This window comes from Nannospalax galili, unplaced genomic scaffold, assembly GCF_000622305.1.
Source record: "Nannospalax galili isolate Female #2095 unplaced genomic scaffold, S.galili_v1.0 scaffold1138, whole genome shotgun sequence".
Lineage (NCBI taxonomy): Eukaryota > Metazoa > Chordata > Mammalia > Rodentia > Spalacidae > Nannospalax > Nannospalax galili.
Window position 1 is genome coordinate 2757282 of NW_008342297.1, and position 15734 is coordinate 2773015.

A 15734-nucleotide genomic window follows, 5' to 3' on the forward strand; every position below is an offset into this window, starting at 1 on the left:
AGAGGTGTGCTTTACTGATCTCTTAGGCACATCTTTGTACGATTAGATTGACAGTCCCACAACTGATGGGACACTGAGAATGCAAAGGGAAGTCATTTATCAGTGGAACAGTCTTGGATGCTGAGGGGTCTCTCGAGAGGAGTTGCTCAAGACACAAAGAGGACAAGATGGTGATGGATCTGGGTCCTCCTGAGAATCATGGCAGCTTCGGGGATGAGGACAATCAGGGAATCGGCAGAGGGCCTCAGGGAAGAGAGGCGAGAGGTACAAGGGAGCACATGGTGCTTGGGATGGGCAGAGATTTCCTGAGGAGAGGGTAGACCAGGTAATGATGGACATGAGAGGGCTCCATGCTGGGGCTGTTAGAGTGGAGACCCAGCCGGCTGGGCAGAGTCAGAACGTGGAGATGAGTTCTTGTCATCACTGTGTCCCCCTCCCTCTGGCTCAGGGCCTGGCTGGAGGGGCCTTTGACAAGAGAATGCTATACTCACTCTCAGACTTCCTACCGTGTGTGCCCTGCAGGCCCTGGGGCTCCTACCGTGGACTGACCACAGCACAGCTCTCAGGCCCTCCACACACTTGTGCTCCACTCAGAGCCACACTCTGCAGGTTAGAGAAGAGGAAACTGAGGCCAAGAGTTGTAGGAAACTCAACGTAGCTCCCAGGGGAGCTGCCTGGCTGCCTGTCTTAGGGGATAAGGCTCAGATGTGGGAGTGGAGGACCATCATTTCTGCAGTGGGCCAACACTCGCCCCTTGCCCCTGAGTGAGCCTGGCCTGAGGACGGAGGGCACCTAGCTCTGGGGTCCAGGGGACAGTGGTCACCTTAGAGTCCTTGGATCTCTGCTAGTACCAAATTGGTGACATTTGAGAGGTGAGTAAATGTGGCCATGTCTAGCAACAGAGAGGGTGTGGCCTGACTGAATGAACCCAAGAATAAGTCTTATCCAAGTGGCTAGCTTGCCTGATGGGGACACGTGGGTGCCTCTTTGAGTTTGTTCCCCAAGTGTCCCACAGAAGCCCAGAGGGGTGAAACCCAGTCACAGAGCTATCCCTGGCTACTTGGGTATCTTCAGCAGATCCAGGAGCCAAGACTCCCAGCACAGGGGCAGTAAGTGTCTGGATACCTGGGCGTGTCCAGTGAGGAGAGGCAGGGTGAGACTATCCTCCCCTGTTTTGCTCTGATCTGGGGGTCTTTATCCAGTTTAAGTAGCTGTGCCCCTTACTGTTGCTCTAGTTTCATCTGTTGCTATGATATAATACCTTGACCAAAAGCAGCTTAGGGGGAAAAGGTTTACTTTTGCTTACAATTCCAGGTTATAGTCCATCACCATGGGGAGTCATAGAGGAGGACATTATAGGGAGCGTAAAGCAGCTTGTCACGTCACATCCACAGTCAGAAGCAGAGAGAATAAATGCATGAATACTGGCTTGCTTGGACTCACCTTGGTTTTTTCATTCAGATACAGTTCAGGAGCCCCAGCTTAGGGAATGGTGCTACCCACAGTGGGCTGGGTCTTCCCACATCAATTAACTTAATTAAGACAGTCCTTCACAGATATGCCTCACAGGCTCACACAGTGTAGACAATCACTCATTGAGACTCTTTTCCCAGGTGATTCTAGATTGTGTCAAATAGATAGTTAAAGCTAACTATCATGGGTATGTCAGAGTGGTATAGAGTTGTAAAGTCTAAGGACTGTCCTCAGGGACATCTGCACAATCTTTCTAGTAACCACTCCTTTGGCTCATCCACAAATGCTAGGTCAGGCTTCAGAAGCTGGCCATGAAACCTGACGTCTAAGGAGTCCATGCCTTTCCCCAGACAGAACCCTGAATGATACTGGAAGCTTCTGGAGGTTGGGACCTATTCAGAAGATGAGGGTCAGTGAGTGAGAGGGTGGGGCAGGCAGATGGTGGCTGGACCTGGTGGGAAGGTGGATGACAACCACCCCCCCTTGGTTTCTGCAATGAGGAAGTTCTCTGCAGCTCAGTTTCCTTTCCCTCGCTGAGCGCCTGAAACAGGAAGTCAGTCAGTTAAGGTGGTAGCAGCAGTAGAGACAGCCTCAGAGAGGCAAGAGGAGGCAGGGTTCAGTCTCGGGCCCTCGGCTACTCTGCTGGTGTGTCCCTCTTGTGGGTGGCTGCTGAGCCAGTCCAGGAGGCCCATGCCTGCCATGGTCCCCGGCTGGAACCATGGCAACATCACCCGCTCCAAGGCAGAGGAGCTGCTCTCTAGGGCGGGCAAGGACGGGAGCTTCCTTGTGCGTGCCAGCGAGTCCATTCCCCGGGCCTATGCGCTCTGCGTGCTGTGAGTACCCCACTCCCCTCCAAGCTGCCATTCCCAGAGACCGCTGAGGGGTGGCTCCAAAGGGCAAAACTAGCTAACCCCCCTGCCTGCCTCCCAATGGGTCAGGTTGGCCTTATGTCACAGGATGGTTTAAGCTGACTGGCGCGTTGCTTCCCCGAGTGATGGTGGTGGCGGTGGGAAGGCAAATGAGGCCCACCTTGGACCTTGGCTGTGGGATACTGTCTGTGACAGGCTGGCTGCACAGCACTGGGGCTCGGAGAGCCACTCTGTGCCTGGCCCATACCACAACCCTCTGTGAGCTGTGGTGCCGGGAGCTGCCCAGGCTTCCCAGGGCAGAAGAAGGGGTCCTGGCACTTTGAGCCAGGAGGAAGGAGGCTCAGAGCTTCTCAAGGAAGGGCATGTTAAAAAGAAGCTTGGTCGGTGCAGGTGTTTGTCAGGCAACAGTGGCAAGAGGGACCCTTCCTTAGCCCAGCCATGGGTTCTGGAGCTAGTTCTGTTTGGGGACCTGACTCTGTGGTAGGTTTAATCCACTCACTCAGAGGTTGTATTCCAGGCCCTGAGAACTGAGGAAGTCACCACAGAGCTGCTCTTCCCTATTGGGTCTCTCCCTCCTCACGCTCAGCTGTGTCCCCACCCATCTGGGTCTTTTCCCTCATCAGCTCCTCCACAGCCTGGTGTGAAGTTGTTGCTGAATGTGCCAGTTGTCCTAACAAAGGAAACAGCTACTCACTGAAGGTTCCTTTTTAACACTCTGATGTCTGAAGAAGGGCCTTGTGCCTCCAGCCCTGTGATCTAACCATATCCTGGATTGGACTCCCGCAGGACTGGGAGACGGTCACGAAGGCTGTGCCCACTCAAACAGCTCAGGTAGCATCCTTGGGCTGACAGAAAGGTCCCTCTGAGAAACCAGGGCCCTGCTATCTCCAGGCAGGAGGGAAGTGGGTGACTGACCACAGATGGCTCTGAGCTCTGACTCATGTTGGGATCTGCTGTGCTAGGCATTTGTTGGCTGGTTTTATCTTCAAGACAGCTGGGAGTGCTTGTCCTGTGAACACCTCAGAGGAGGAAAATGAAACTTGGACATGTTAGGGAGTGATGATGGCCAAGGTCGTTTGCCTCTGGAGACTACTAGGCTGTGCTGCCCACTCCCCCTGTCCCCATCAAGCTGGGCATGCCAGTCAACTGGGGTGGAAGCAAGACTATCCAGGGTATTTATGGAGTTAGCTGGTACTAAAAACCAGCACAAACTCACAGCTGGCTGGCTGTCTCGTGCGGGTGGAGTCGGCAGCCAGCTTCCTTCACACCCACCAGTCTGTCTCAGGAGAAGGGCTACAGGTGGCTAGGTCCTCACCAAGGCACCATCCCTTGGGGACCCACTAGCGAGGGGCCCTAAAGGGGGCAGGAAGATTCTTTTCAGCATCTCACAAACTCAGCCTGACTTCACTGGCCTACGTACGTTTCTCTTCTGCCCCAGTGAGACCTGGGCCAATGTTGATTCTGTCAGGAGTGGACTGTGGACTGAGAAACTTCAGTGTGCTTGGGTTACAGATGCGCATGGTGGTAGGGGTTGCTCTTACCCCATGCTGGGTGCATCTTGCAGGCTGAGGGCAGAGCAGGTAGAGCCTAAGCCCAAGCCCAAGGGGCTTTGCAGGACCTCTGGGCCTTCCTTCCTCTCCCTCTCCCTCCCTCCTCTGCTGTCCTGAGTTCCTGCAAAGCCTTGGTGATAGGGAGAGCTGTATCCTGGGAGGTGTTCACGCTCCCTTCCCCTAGTGATAGCCACCACCCTCTTAGCCCAAGCTTTGTTTCTTGCCAACCTCCCAGACCCCAGCTCAGGCTCAGGGCTCAGTTTTGTTCCCTGCTCTGTGGGAGGATCCACCCTTCCTGCAAGGATAGCACAGTTTTAGACCATGGTATACCCCAGACCAGTAAACCTTCCCCAAGCCTGGGAAGCCTCATGCCACAGCCCTCCTCAATTTGTCAATTAAGGAGATTTCCAAACTAAGATGAGTGAGCCCTGACATCTTCCACCACCTCCGTGTATGAAATAAAGCATCTTTTCATGCCAAAAAAAAAAAAAAAAGCAGGAAAGGAGTAGTTTTTAATTTGAAAACTTGTTAGACGCCAGCCCTTTAATGCAAAGAGATTTAACTTCCTGAAAAAACAGACTCCAAATCCTCACTTTCCTCTGTTCCCTGTGAATGGTGGAGCCTGGTTCCAACTATCCTGCGCTGGCCCAGGTCCAGGTTCCTGCTAGAGAAACCCAAGACAGCAACTGGGGTAAAGAGCTGAAGCCGGATACAGGACGGGGGGGGGCACCTGTCTTCAGTTTCAGAAGTAGCAGATTTGGTGTGTCAGCCATCTCCCTGAGCATCAGCCAGTCTGTGGGACTCTGGGTTGTACAGCTGTGAGTCAGGGCCAGTGTGTGACCCTGCAGGGACGGATAGCCCTGTCCCCTCTTGTGAGTGAAGGAACAGCATCAGGGACCTCTGCTTGTGATTTAGATCTGTTTGGAGTTCTGGGAAGAGTGTGGCCTTTTGGAGAGGACCTTCCTGCTAGGCGATTTGACTAGACACAGCTGGGGAAAGGGAAGGGGCTGGAGAAAGACACGGTTGCAATTCAGCACACCACCCATGTGACATAGGAACATACACTTGCCCCACACCCTGACCTTCATTTCCTCGAGAGAGGTCAATCCTGTCAGCCTACCACCTGAGCAGGAAGGCTTTGATCTCTCGTCAGCCACTCAGAAAGCCTCGTTTTAGAGGAGCCTGGAGTTACATCAAGGGCCCAGAGTCCTGGCTTGGTGAGACTGTGCCAGCATGGTTGGAGTCCAGTTCTGCCATCTGCGGAAGGAACCATGGACTCTTCTACATGGGGTCTGTGCTACCCTCACTAGATTCTACTCAGATCCCCTGGGCTGGGTCAGCTATGCTCCAAGGAGCCTGTGGGCCCTGGACGGGTTGTTGGCAATGGTGGGTGGAGACCTTTAAGAGGCTGTGAGGCTCACGGGCAGGGTTAGCACAGCTCCAGGCATGTGTGCTACAGGGAAGATAATGCCTCTGAGGGTGGCTCAGTTCATGCAGGGTCCACGGGTCAGCTGGACCACTTCTGCTTGCCCAAGCTGCATAGGTAGAATTGGAATGATGGCCTAAAATTGTTGGGGCTTCCCTGAAATATCAGACCAGGCCTAGATAGAACCCACATTCAACTAGGTCAAGTTGGGTACTGTCCACATGGGTGGTGTCCCCCCTGAATGACTCTGGTGAGATCTGGTCTCCTTCCTTACAGGGAGCATATGGCTGCTCTTGGTTCTGCCAGATGTGTCAGGGACACCATTTGGGTTTTCCTCAGCACATGGCCTTCCATATTGTGCCCAGGCATGATGGTAGAGTCAGGCTTCATCCTAGGGACAGAATGCCAGACATCCCTGAACAGGTAGCCTTGTTGGCATAGCAAGAAAGAGGGGAAGTGCAATACTTTTACCGCCAAAACTCCCTTCGGTGATGGTGTTCTAGTCATTTGGAAGAGATCATGTGGCCAGCCACTGGGAGGGGAGCAGACACTAAGTCTGGTCTGCTAGCAGAAGGTGACTGACAGTTTATTCTGAGATAATAGACTTAGAGCTTGTCATATGCTAGGGTCTTCACGTGCAGCAACTCCTTTAACATGCACAGTGATCTTTGGAGGAGGTGCTACCTTTCCCAGCATATGGATGGGGAAACTGAGGCACACGGGGGTGATAAAACATGCCCGGTTTTACAGGACTTACAAACAACAGAGCCAGGACATGCGCTCATACTGTTCTTTGGTGGAAAGATAGAAGACCCAGCAAGGTGGGACAGGGGAGAAAGATCTGGAACACCACAGAGAAGGGACTTCAGAGGGCAGAAATGTCCAGCAGAGGGGCCAAGGGATGGACTGTGGTGTGCGTGGGTGTGCTGTCTTCTCCCTTCCTCCAACCTCCTTTTAAAGCTTCTGTAAAATTTCCACAACCTGCTCATGACTTTTTGCAAATGTAGTATGGTGATGTTTTCTCTATCTGGTATTGAAAGCAAGTGGGGGAAATGCTGATGTAGACAGGAGTCAGAGCGGGAGGCCCAGGCGCTCCTGAAGACTATTCGACAGAAGAAAACAGGCCAGCAGGCTTTGTCAGAGGACAATTCTCTTGAGGCTATTTCTGTGCCAAAGACCAGGAAAGAGGGCTGTACCTAGAAAGGCCTGTTCAAAGACATCATCTGTGTAATGACCATGTCACGGTTGAGTGTCTCCAGGTTTTCTGTGCCCATACCCCAAATCCTAGAACCATCCTCCCAAGTACAGGGTAGGTACTGACTTAGTAGTGTTTTGCCTGTTTGCCTACCTGATAGGTTAAATTCACTTGTGCAAGGACATCGGCCTTCTTAATTGATTGGTCCCATTTCTCTGGGACGTGAAGCCCCTGGCTCCCCACCGTCTGCTATTGCTCCCTAATTCATGCCAGGCTGTGTGGTCCTGAAGAGCAAGTCTCTGGAGCTGCCTAGACCTGATGTGCTGCATTGGCAAGACACTAACCTTCTGACAACCCAGAGTCCCAGCTATGAAGTGAGGATAACCACTCTGCTTTTACAGGCTCATTGTGCAATGAGACGTAATTCACATACTGTAAAGTCACCCATCCATGTACTAGCTTACGACTCAGTGGTCCTTAGGTACACTGTACAACCAACACCATTATCTAACCTTAGAACATTGTCATTATCCCTGAAAAAATTCCTGAACCCACGAGCAGGCTTTGATAACATCCCACCCCCCTTTCCCCTAACCCCTGGGAATTAATGTACTTTCTATCTCTAAGGATTTGCCAGCCCTGGGAATCTTATATGTGTGGAATTATATGACAGTGCCCTTTGGCATCTAGATTCGTTCACTTGGAAAAATACTTTCAAGTTCATCTATGTTGTAGCACAAATCCATTTTATGAACAGCTCATTGGTAACCTGCTATGTGGACACACCACATTCATCCATTGAAGGACATTTGGGCTATTTCTATTTTTTTATGGCTATTATGAACAATGCTACCAACCATGAACCAGCCTTTGTGTGGAAGTCTGTGGTAGGTGCTTAAGTGGAAGGGCTGGGGCATATGGTAATTTTATGTTTAACAATTTGAGGAACTGCTAAATTGCTGTCTTCGTCCGTGGACCCCTTTACCTTCTTTCCAGTCATATGAGTATTCCACATCCTCACCAACACTGATTATTATCTGGGGGGGGGGGTGCATGTGTGCGTGTGTGCATGCAGATGTACCTGGGTGCATAGGCCAGGGTACAACCTTGGGAGTTTGTTCTCTCCTTCTACCATGTGGGTCCCAGGGATCAAACTCAGGTTGTCAGCCTTGGTGGCAAGTGCCTTTACTGACTGAGCCATCTTGCTGCCCCCACCTTTTAAATTTTTTCAATTCTCAGAATTATATATATAATTATATATATATATATAATTCTCAGAATTATATATATAATTATATATATATAATTCTTTATTATATGTTTATTTTTTATGTGTATGAGATTATTGCTTGCATGTGTACCCATGCCATGCAATGCCCATGGAGATCAGAAGAAGGCATCAGATCCCCTGGAACTGTAGTTACAGTTGATAGCCACCATGTGGGTGCTGGGAACCAAACCTGGGTCCTCTGCAAGAGCAGCCAGTGCTCTTAACCACTGAACCATCCCTCTAGCCCTACAGCTGTATTTTTCAAGTGGGTTCTGGGGATCAAGCTCAGCTCCTTAGGCTTGCAAGGCAACACTTTACCAACATCTATCTCCCCTGCCCCCTTGTTATTCATTTGTTTGTGAGATAGCGTCTTATGTAGCCCAGGCTGGCCTTGAACTTTCTTTCTAGTCAAGGCTGGCCCTGAACCACTGAACCTCCTGCCTCTACCTCCTGAGTACTGGGATTGCAGGTGTGCATCAGCACATCTGGCATTTTTATTCTAGCCGTACTTGTGTCTGTGAAGTGGCATCTAACTATGGTTTTAATTTGCGGCCCTCACTAACGTTTTATATACTTACTGGTCATTTGTATAACTTGTCTGGAGAACTGTGTATGTGTAAAGAGCTGCATTATTGAGAGGCTAGAAGGTGGGAATAGGAGACTATCTCCAGGCCTAACCCAAGGGCCATGCATATAGTAAGTACCCACTGCATGCTTTGCATATGTAAAAATACTGCTGGTGGCTCTTATTTTTATGAGCAGTGACATCGCAGAAGCAGAATAGAGGACCCATCTGTGAAGAAAGTTCCACAACAGGAGCAAGGAGAGCCGCACCAGTGTCACTTCCGGGACTTCCTGGAGGCCTCCGGGAGACACAGAGCTGTCATTTGGGGCCTCCTCAGAGGAAGTGCTCAAAGAGATTGAGGCAGGAAGAGGACTTCAATGACGCATGAGTGGCCGGGGCTGCTGAGGCCAGGGTTGAACTCCTGGAAGCCTGAGAGAGGGAGGGGCCTGGGCACAGATGTATGTAAAAGAAAGCCCAGGGGAACCCAGGAGAATGAAGATGAAGTCAGGAGGAAGACAGGTCATCATATGCTCTAGTTCCAAGTTAGTAAGAGGTGTTGAGGAAATGAAGCCTGCGGCTGTGACAAAACGACTGGACACAGAATATGCTGTGAGAGGGAACGCTATGTCAGTATCTCCAGAGGACCCTTGCCCTGTGGGAGAGGAGGTGACAGAGATCGGGGAAGGAGCTTGTGACACGTGGGGCCAGATTACCTGAGGTCTGAGTCTAGGTCTAGTCTGGTCTTGCCATGGTCACCTCTGCTCCTTGCACATGTTTTTGTTGTTGTTATTGTTGTTTTTGTCTCCATTACTTAGAAAAACATTCTGTTGGACTGGGGAGAGAGTTCAGCTGGTAAGTGCTACTTTGTAAGTGTGAGGACCTGAATTCTGTCCCCAGAACCCCTGTAAAAAAGCCAAGTGTGGTGGTGCATGCTTGTAATCCCAGTGCTAGAGAACTGGAAGGATCCCTGGGTCTGACTAGCCAGCAGCCTAGCTGTATTAACAAGCTCCAGGCCAATGAGAGGCCCTGTCTCAAAAACAAAATGAGTGATTCCTGAGGAAGGACACTTCAAAGCTGTATTCTGGCCTCTGCTCTCTCTCTCACACACACACACACACACACACACACACACACACAACCACACACACACACACACAAAACAAAACAAGAAACCCATCCTATTAACAAGTCCCAGGACCCAGCAGTTTGGATCTAGCGTGAAATTGAAATAACACTGCGGAGTGCTGGCCAAAGGAACCTGCTCTGCAAAGAGGGCATGCTCACCACGGCCTACAGCTGTAGGGGCAGCACAGGAATAGGCAGATCTTGGGATAATCGGTGAAGCCTTCTTCCAGGTAACTTAAAAATGGTACTGGCTAGGCATAGTGAAACCTGAGCTCCTACACTCAGAAGGCTGAGGCAGGAGAATTGCCATGAGTTCCAGCCCAGCCTCCTAGACTATATCATGAGACCCTGTCTCAGCTTCGCTACCCACCCCCAAGTGTTCAGCATAAAGTGAGAAGTATTTTAGCTCGAGATGGCTCAGTGGTTAAGAGCACTGGCTACTCTTACAAGGACCCAGGTTCAATTCCCAGTGCTCAAATGTTGCCTAGCAACTATCTATAACTACAGTTCCAGGGGAATCCAACGCCCTCTTCTGACCTCTCTGGGTACTGCATGACACAGTTGCACTTACATACATGCAGGCAATAACACATAAAATAATACTTAAAAATAATTTTTATTTTTTATTTTATTTTATGTGTATGCATATATTGCCTGCATGTTGTGCAACACCCACAGAAAAGAGCATTGGATACCCCTGGAACTGGAGTTACAGATGGTTGTTCGCCACCATGTGGGTGCTAGGAACCAAACCTGGGTCTTCTGCAAGAGTAGCCAGTGCTCTTAACTGCTGAGCCATCTCTCTAGACCTGATAAAAATATTTTTTAAAGGTAATTTAAAAATCCCCACTAATCACTGAGAGACTAACATGTGTCTTATTAACTTACTGGCTTATCTTCTCATTCCATCCCTCCATATGTGCAATCCCATCCATTATGTAATATAACATATTATATACTATGTATAAGTAAAATCTCGGCATTTTACAGTGGCCTGCGGTTTCTAGCAGCGTCAGTATTTTTCCACTGAGTTCAAATTTCTTCCTAAATATCGCGACAGAAGTACAGACTTCTATCCCATGCTCTATGAAATGCGTCTCCTGTCACCTGACGTTTGAGTTATTCTCAATCTTCTTGCTATAATGACAGTGAATAATGATAATGACATTGTATAATGACAGTCATACACCTTGCTGATTATAGATCCCCAGGGCTGGGATTATTGGATCACAGATTGGGAACATTTTGAAGGCTCTCCAAAGGCAAATCACTTTCCAGAAATTTCACTTGAATTTACGCTCCTGCCCAGCAGCACAGAGAGAATCCACCTCGTTCCAATATCCCATCCTACGTATTTTAAAGAAATATTACAGAGTTGCTCATGTTTGGAACTATAGCTCAGTGGCTAAGTGCTTGCCTAGTATGCACAGGCCCTGGGTTCAGTCCCCAGAATCATGCAAAGCTAAATGTAGACTTTCTGCTATCTGTTTGCATGAGTTGTTGATATCGCATTTGTCACAATTACATTTTCTTTTTTAAAAGAAATATTATTTTTTATTTTATGTGTATGAGTGTATTGCCTGCGTATAAGTACACCCGTGTTATGCAGTGCCCAAGAAGGTCAGAAGAGGGTATCAGATCCTCTGGAACTGGAGTTATAGATGGTTGTTAACTGCCATGTGGGTGCTGGGAATCGAGCCCAAGTCCTCTGTAAGAACACCAGTGTTCTTAACTACTGAGCCATCTCTCCAGCCCCCACATTTACATTTTTACAATGGTTAGGCTTTGAGCTTTATATTCTCTGATAAATTTTTGCAAACTCTGTCCATCTTTTTTTCTTTTGTGACTTTGCTTTGCGATGCAGAGACTCCCTCTGCACACAGAAATCCTGTCTCTTCCTCTGGGAAACGGGAAGTTTGGGACTGGGTCTTTGTAGCTAGTCAACTCAGGCTAAGGGTCAAATCTCCAACAACTTACCTCATTCCAGTGGGCCCTAGCCTCCTCATCTGAAAACCAAGGGTAAGCACGCTACATGGTAGAATTGTTGCATGCATTGGTTGCTTGGCATTATAGCTAGACAAACAAATGGAGTGGTTGTGGGCTGTTACTACTGTGATTTTTTTATTGTTGTTTGCATTGAAAGCTTTACTCTTGCTAGGATTAATTTAATGGCTGGTGAAAGATAAAAATTTATATGTATTTTTTCCTCAAATACCATCTTTTCCCAAACTTCTTACTAAGCGATTTCCCCTGTGATTTCTTTTTCTTCCACATACTAAGTTGTATATATCTCTCTTGCCTGTTTACCTGTTCCAAGTATGTCGTCCAAGTATGTGCACAGGTGTGTGAGCACCTGTGTGTTTGCAGGTGCACGTTCCTGGAGGCCGGAGGAGGGCATCAGGTGTCCAGATCTAGAGCGCTCTGCCTTATCCCTTGAGACAGTGTCTCTCACTGAGCATGGAGCTTGCTGGGCTTGTTTTGTCGTTCTTGTTTGTTCTTGTTGCTGTTGTATTTTCCAGCTTGGCTGACTGGCCAGCCAGCTCCAGTGAGCCTCCTGTCACTGCCCACCACCCCAGCCCCAGCACTGACTAGGGTTACAGATATGTGTGGCCACACCTGGCTTCTTTACATGGGGATCCAAACTCAGATCTTCATGCTTGCACAGCAAGTGCTTTTACTCACCAAGATATCTTGCCAGGCCTGTCTTTTCTTAATAGACCTTTCCATCATCTACTAAGCATGATCATTGTGTGGTTCCCTTCCAAATGCTTACAACACTTTTTCAGATTTCAGAACTCATTATGCTGGCCATAATAAAATAATATGGTGGGGGAACAGTGGGCAAAGAAAATGTCTCCCTTAGGGAGAGTCACATGTACCCCTGCCTGGGAGAGAGTGACAGTGAATACTATGTTAAAGTTACCTGTTATCTCACAGAAGGAGCACTTTTCTTAGTTTTATAAAGAGCTCTAAAGAACCAAGTATTAAATTTCATACAATATCCTTTTACTGTCTATTTCGATGTTCGTGATTGTGTCTCTTCATTAACTGGTTTCATTTGATGTATTTTCTAACAAGAAGCCACTTTGCATAATTAAAATGAACCATTCCTGATTATGCTAAGTTTCTGTTGTGCTCTGAATTTTGGTTAGGATTTTTTATGGATCTTCCTAGGTGAGGGTGAGCTGTATGATTTTGATTGTGCTGTGGTTTGCTGTGTAGGTTTTTATAAAGTATCTGGGGCACTTATGGAACATTGTAATTATCTGGTTTTTGTTGTTGTGAATTTATTTTAAATTTAATTATTATTATTGAGAGAGAGAAGAGAGAGAGAGAAAGAGAGAGAGAGAGAATATATGCCATGACGTGAATGTAGAGGTCAGAGTACAACTTTCTCTTTCCACCATGGGTCTGGGGACCAAATTTAGATCTTCAGGCTCACACAGCAAGTACTTTTACCTACTGAGCCATCTTGCTGGCCCCTATTTTTGAAAAATTTAAAAGCTGACGAAGCTACTTCTTGGCCCAGTTTACAGCTAGCCCCAAAGTATTTGTCCACTTCCGTTTTTTCTTTTTTTCTATTGATTTACTCCTTACGCCTCACTTTCAAAGAACAGTCCACTGGCTGGGGTTTTCAAGTTCTCTAGAAATGCAATTGTGCGTATTCTTCTGGAATGGCAAAATTTGTCTCTTATTGCTGCTGCTGTCCTTTAGTCATTTCTAATTTCGAGTGTGAGGGACAGGATCCCAGCAGGAAGTAAGTAGGTGGCATATTTAAAAGAGGTGGGAAGGAAAAGGATGTGAAGCAGTTTGGGGCTGACAAACCTGGGAGGCCATTCCCACACCGAATCGGAAGAGGCTGGGGAGGGAGGTATGTCACCTGAGCCCAGCATAGCTGCTTAATAGTAATGAAAATATTGTCAATATTATATATTACATAATATATTTTAAAAATTATCTCCGGCCCAGGTGTGGTGATTCACTTACAATACCGTCACTTGGGAGATGGAGGCAGGAAGGTTGCCATGAATTTGAGACCATTCTGGCCTAGAAAGCCAGTGCCAGGCCAGCCAGGGCTAAGCATCAAGACCCTGTGGCAAGGATCTGGAAAGATGGCTCAGTGGTTAAGAGCACTGGCTGCTCTTGCAGAGGACCAGGGTTCAGTTCCCAGCACCCATATGGCAGCTAACAACCGTCCATAACTCCAGTTCCAGGGGATCCGACACCCTCTTCTGGCTTCCACAGGCACCGCGTACCTACATGTAGCTGCATACCTACACATAAAACAAAAATAATCTTTTTTAAAAGATCCTGTCTCATAAAACAAAAATATAATTTACTGATGCCCTTTCCAGAGCACTACTTCTTGTGAGGACTGAGAACTGCCTCCATAGCCCTCATCCTCCCTCTCGTCTCCATAGCCCTCATCCTCCCTCTCGTCTTAGAGCTACTTAGTCATTCCTCCTATATGACTTCCTCAGATCCTTCTTCCTCCTCAACTGCTTTCTCTAGGCCATAAGATGCTGAGGCATGTTTAATTTTGCTCTTGGGCTCAGTTTCCCACCTCTCATGGGTTCTCTTTACCTCTGCCCAGTTTCCACAGCACGTTCTCCCTCTTTCAGACATGTAGCGGTCTCTTACATCTTACAAAGATCACATTAGACTGCTCCCTTGTGCTTTCCATTTTGAAACAGATCTCATTTGCCACTGTGTCCTCTATACTAGCTGGCCTAAGAGCTTCAGGTACTCTCCTGTCTCTGCCTCTGATCTAGCTGTAGGAGTGTTGGGATTGTAGGTGCATGCTATCACATCCGGTCTGATGTGGTGTGCTGGTTAGTTTTAACTCATCTGGGAAGAAAGTCTTAATTGAGGAATTATCTAGGTCAGGTTAGCCTGTAGGCATGTCTGTGGGGGATTGCCTTGAATGTTTATAATTGAGGTGGGAAGGCCCACTCTGGATGTGGGCGGGTACCATTCCATGGACTGAGCCCTGAACTGTGTATGAGGGAAGAATGACAGCTGAGGATAAGGACAAGCAAGCAGGCAGGGATTCGTGCGTTTTCTCTCTCTCTGCTCTTGACTGTGAATGTGATGCTTTAAGTTTCTGCCTTAACTTCCCTGAAAAGATGGACTGTAACCTGGAAGTGTAAGCCAAACAAACCCCTCCTTCCCTGACTTGCTTTTATGTCTAGGTATTTTATCACAGTGACAGAGATGAAGCTAGAGCCACGATGGTTCTGGGGATCAGATGTCACCTAGGGCCCCGTCATGCTTTTTCAAACAATAACTCTATTTAAGGTAGAGAGAACTCCTTTATGTCCGGGGGGGGGGGTCTCCTTTTTAGAATGGTATGTAGTCACAGATCTGGTGAGGGTTTTTTTCTGGTAAATGACCTGGGAGTAGGGACAGGAGTATCTTCTTTTAGAGTCAGAAGTAAGTTTCTGCCCAGATTCTCTTACCAAACAAAAAAGGACCAAGAGGAGTAGGAATGAGGGGCCAACAAGACCCAGGGGTGCTATTGCTCCAGGTGATGAGGTGATGGGCTCCCTTCGGGGGCCTCACTCGCAAGTCTTTGCTCCTTGTAGCTACAGGTTACGGAGTGACCACTGGGGTCCCTGCTGCTGACGGGGCTGTGTTGCCTGCCATCCACCTCTCGCCTGCTGCCCCCGTGAGCCCTCTTCTTGCTCTTTTTCTTTGGGAGGGGCCCAAGTAAGCAATAATGGCCTCCTTTAATACTTCAATTTTAGCCCTACAACTCCAGTATTATTTAGGTTTGGGATGGTGGATCTTGAGCACCCTTGCTTCCCGAGGCTTACATACATTTTCTCTTATTTCTGTGTTAGCCCAAATGACCCTCCCCTCCCCCCCTTTATTAGAGTATAGGAACTATGTAATCCAGACTGGCCTTGAACCCTCTATCCTCCTGCTTCAGCCTCCCTGGGATTACGGGTATGCATCACCACGCCAGGCTCCAAATGGCTTTTTGAATGCCGATTTTTCATGTTGACTGTTTCCTATCCCATCTTATCCAGATGTGTGTAGTATTTAGCCGAAAAAGGAGAAAACACACGCAAACAGGATTAGAAATGACATACAGGGTTAGAAGTAACACACAGCAAGAGTTACAGTGGGATTTAAAGCAATTACAGGGGTTGGAAAGCTGGTTCAGTGGTTAAGAGCACTGAATGCTCTTAAAGAGGACCTAGGTTTAAATTCCCAGCACTCACATGGCAGCTAACAACCATCCATAACTCCAGTTCC

At 48.2% G+C, this 15734-nt stretch overlaps 1 protein-coding gene across 1 annotated transcript in view; it reads left to right on the forward strand.

The window, feature by feature from the left end:
• Positions 1-1990: 1990 nt before the first annotated feature.
• Positions 1991-15734, forward strand: part of Inpp5d (inositol polyphosphate-5-phosphatase D) — a 121706-nt gene continuing 107962 nt past the window's right edge. The window contains exon 1 of the mRNA XM_008838107.2: positions 1991-2306. Coding sequence (XP_008836329.1) covers positions 2164-2306 — 143 coding nt within the window. The 5' untranslated portion in view covers positions 1991-2163. The remainder of the gene's footprint in view (positions 2307-15734) is intronic.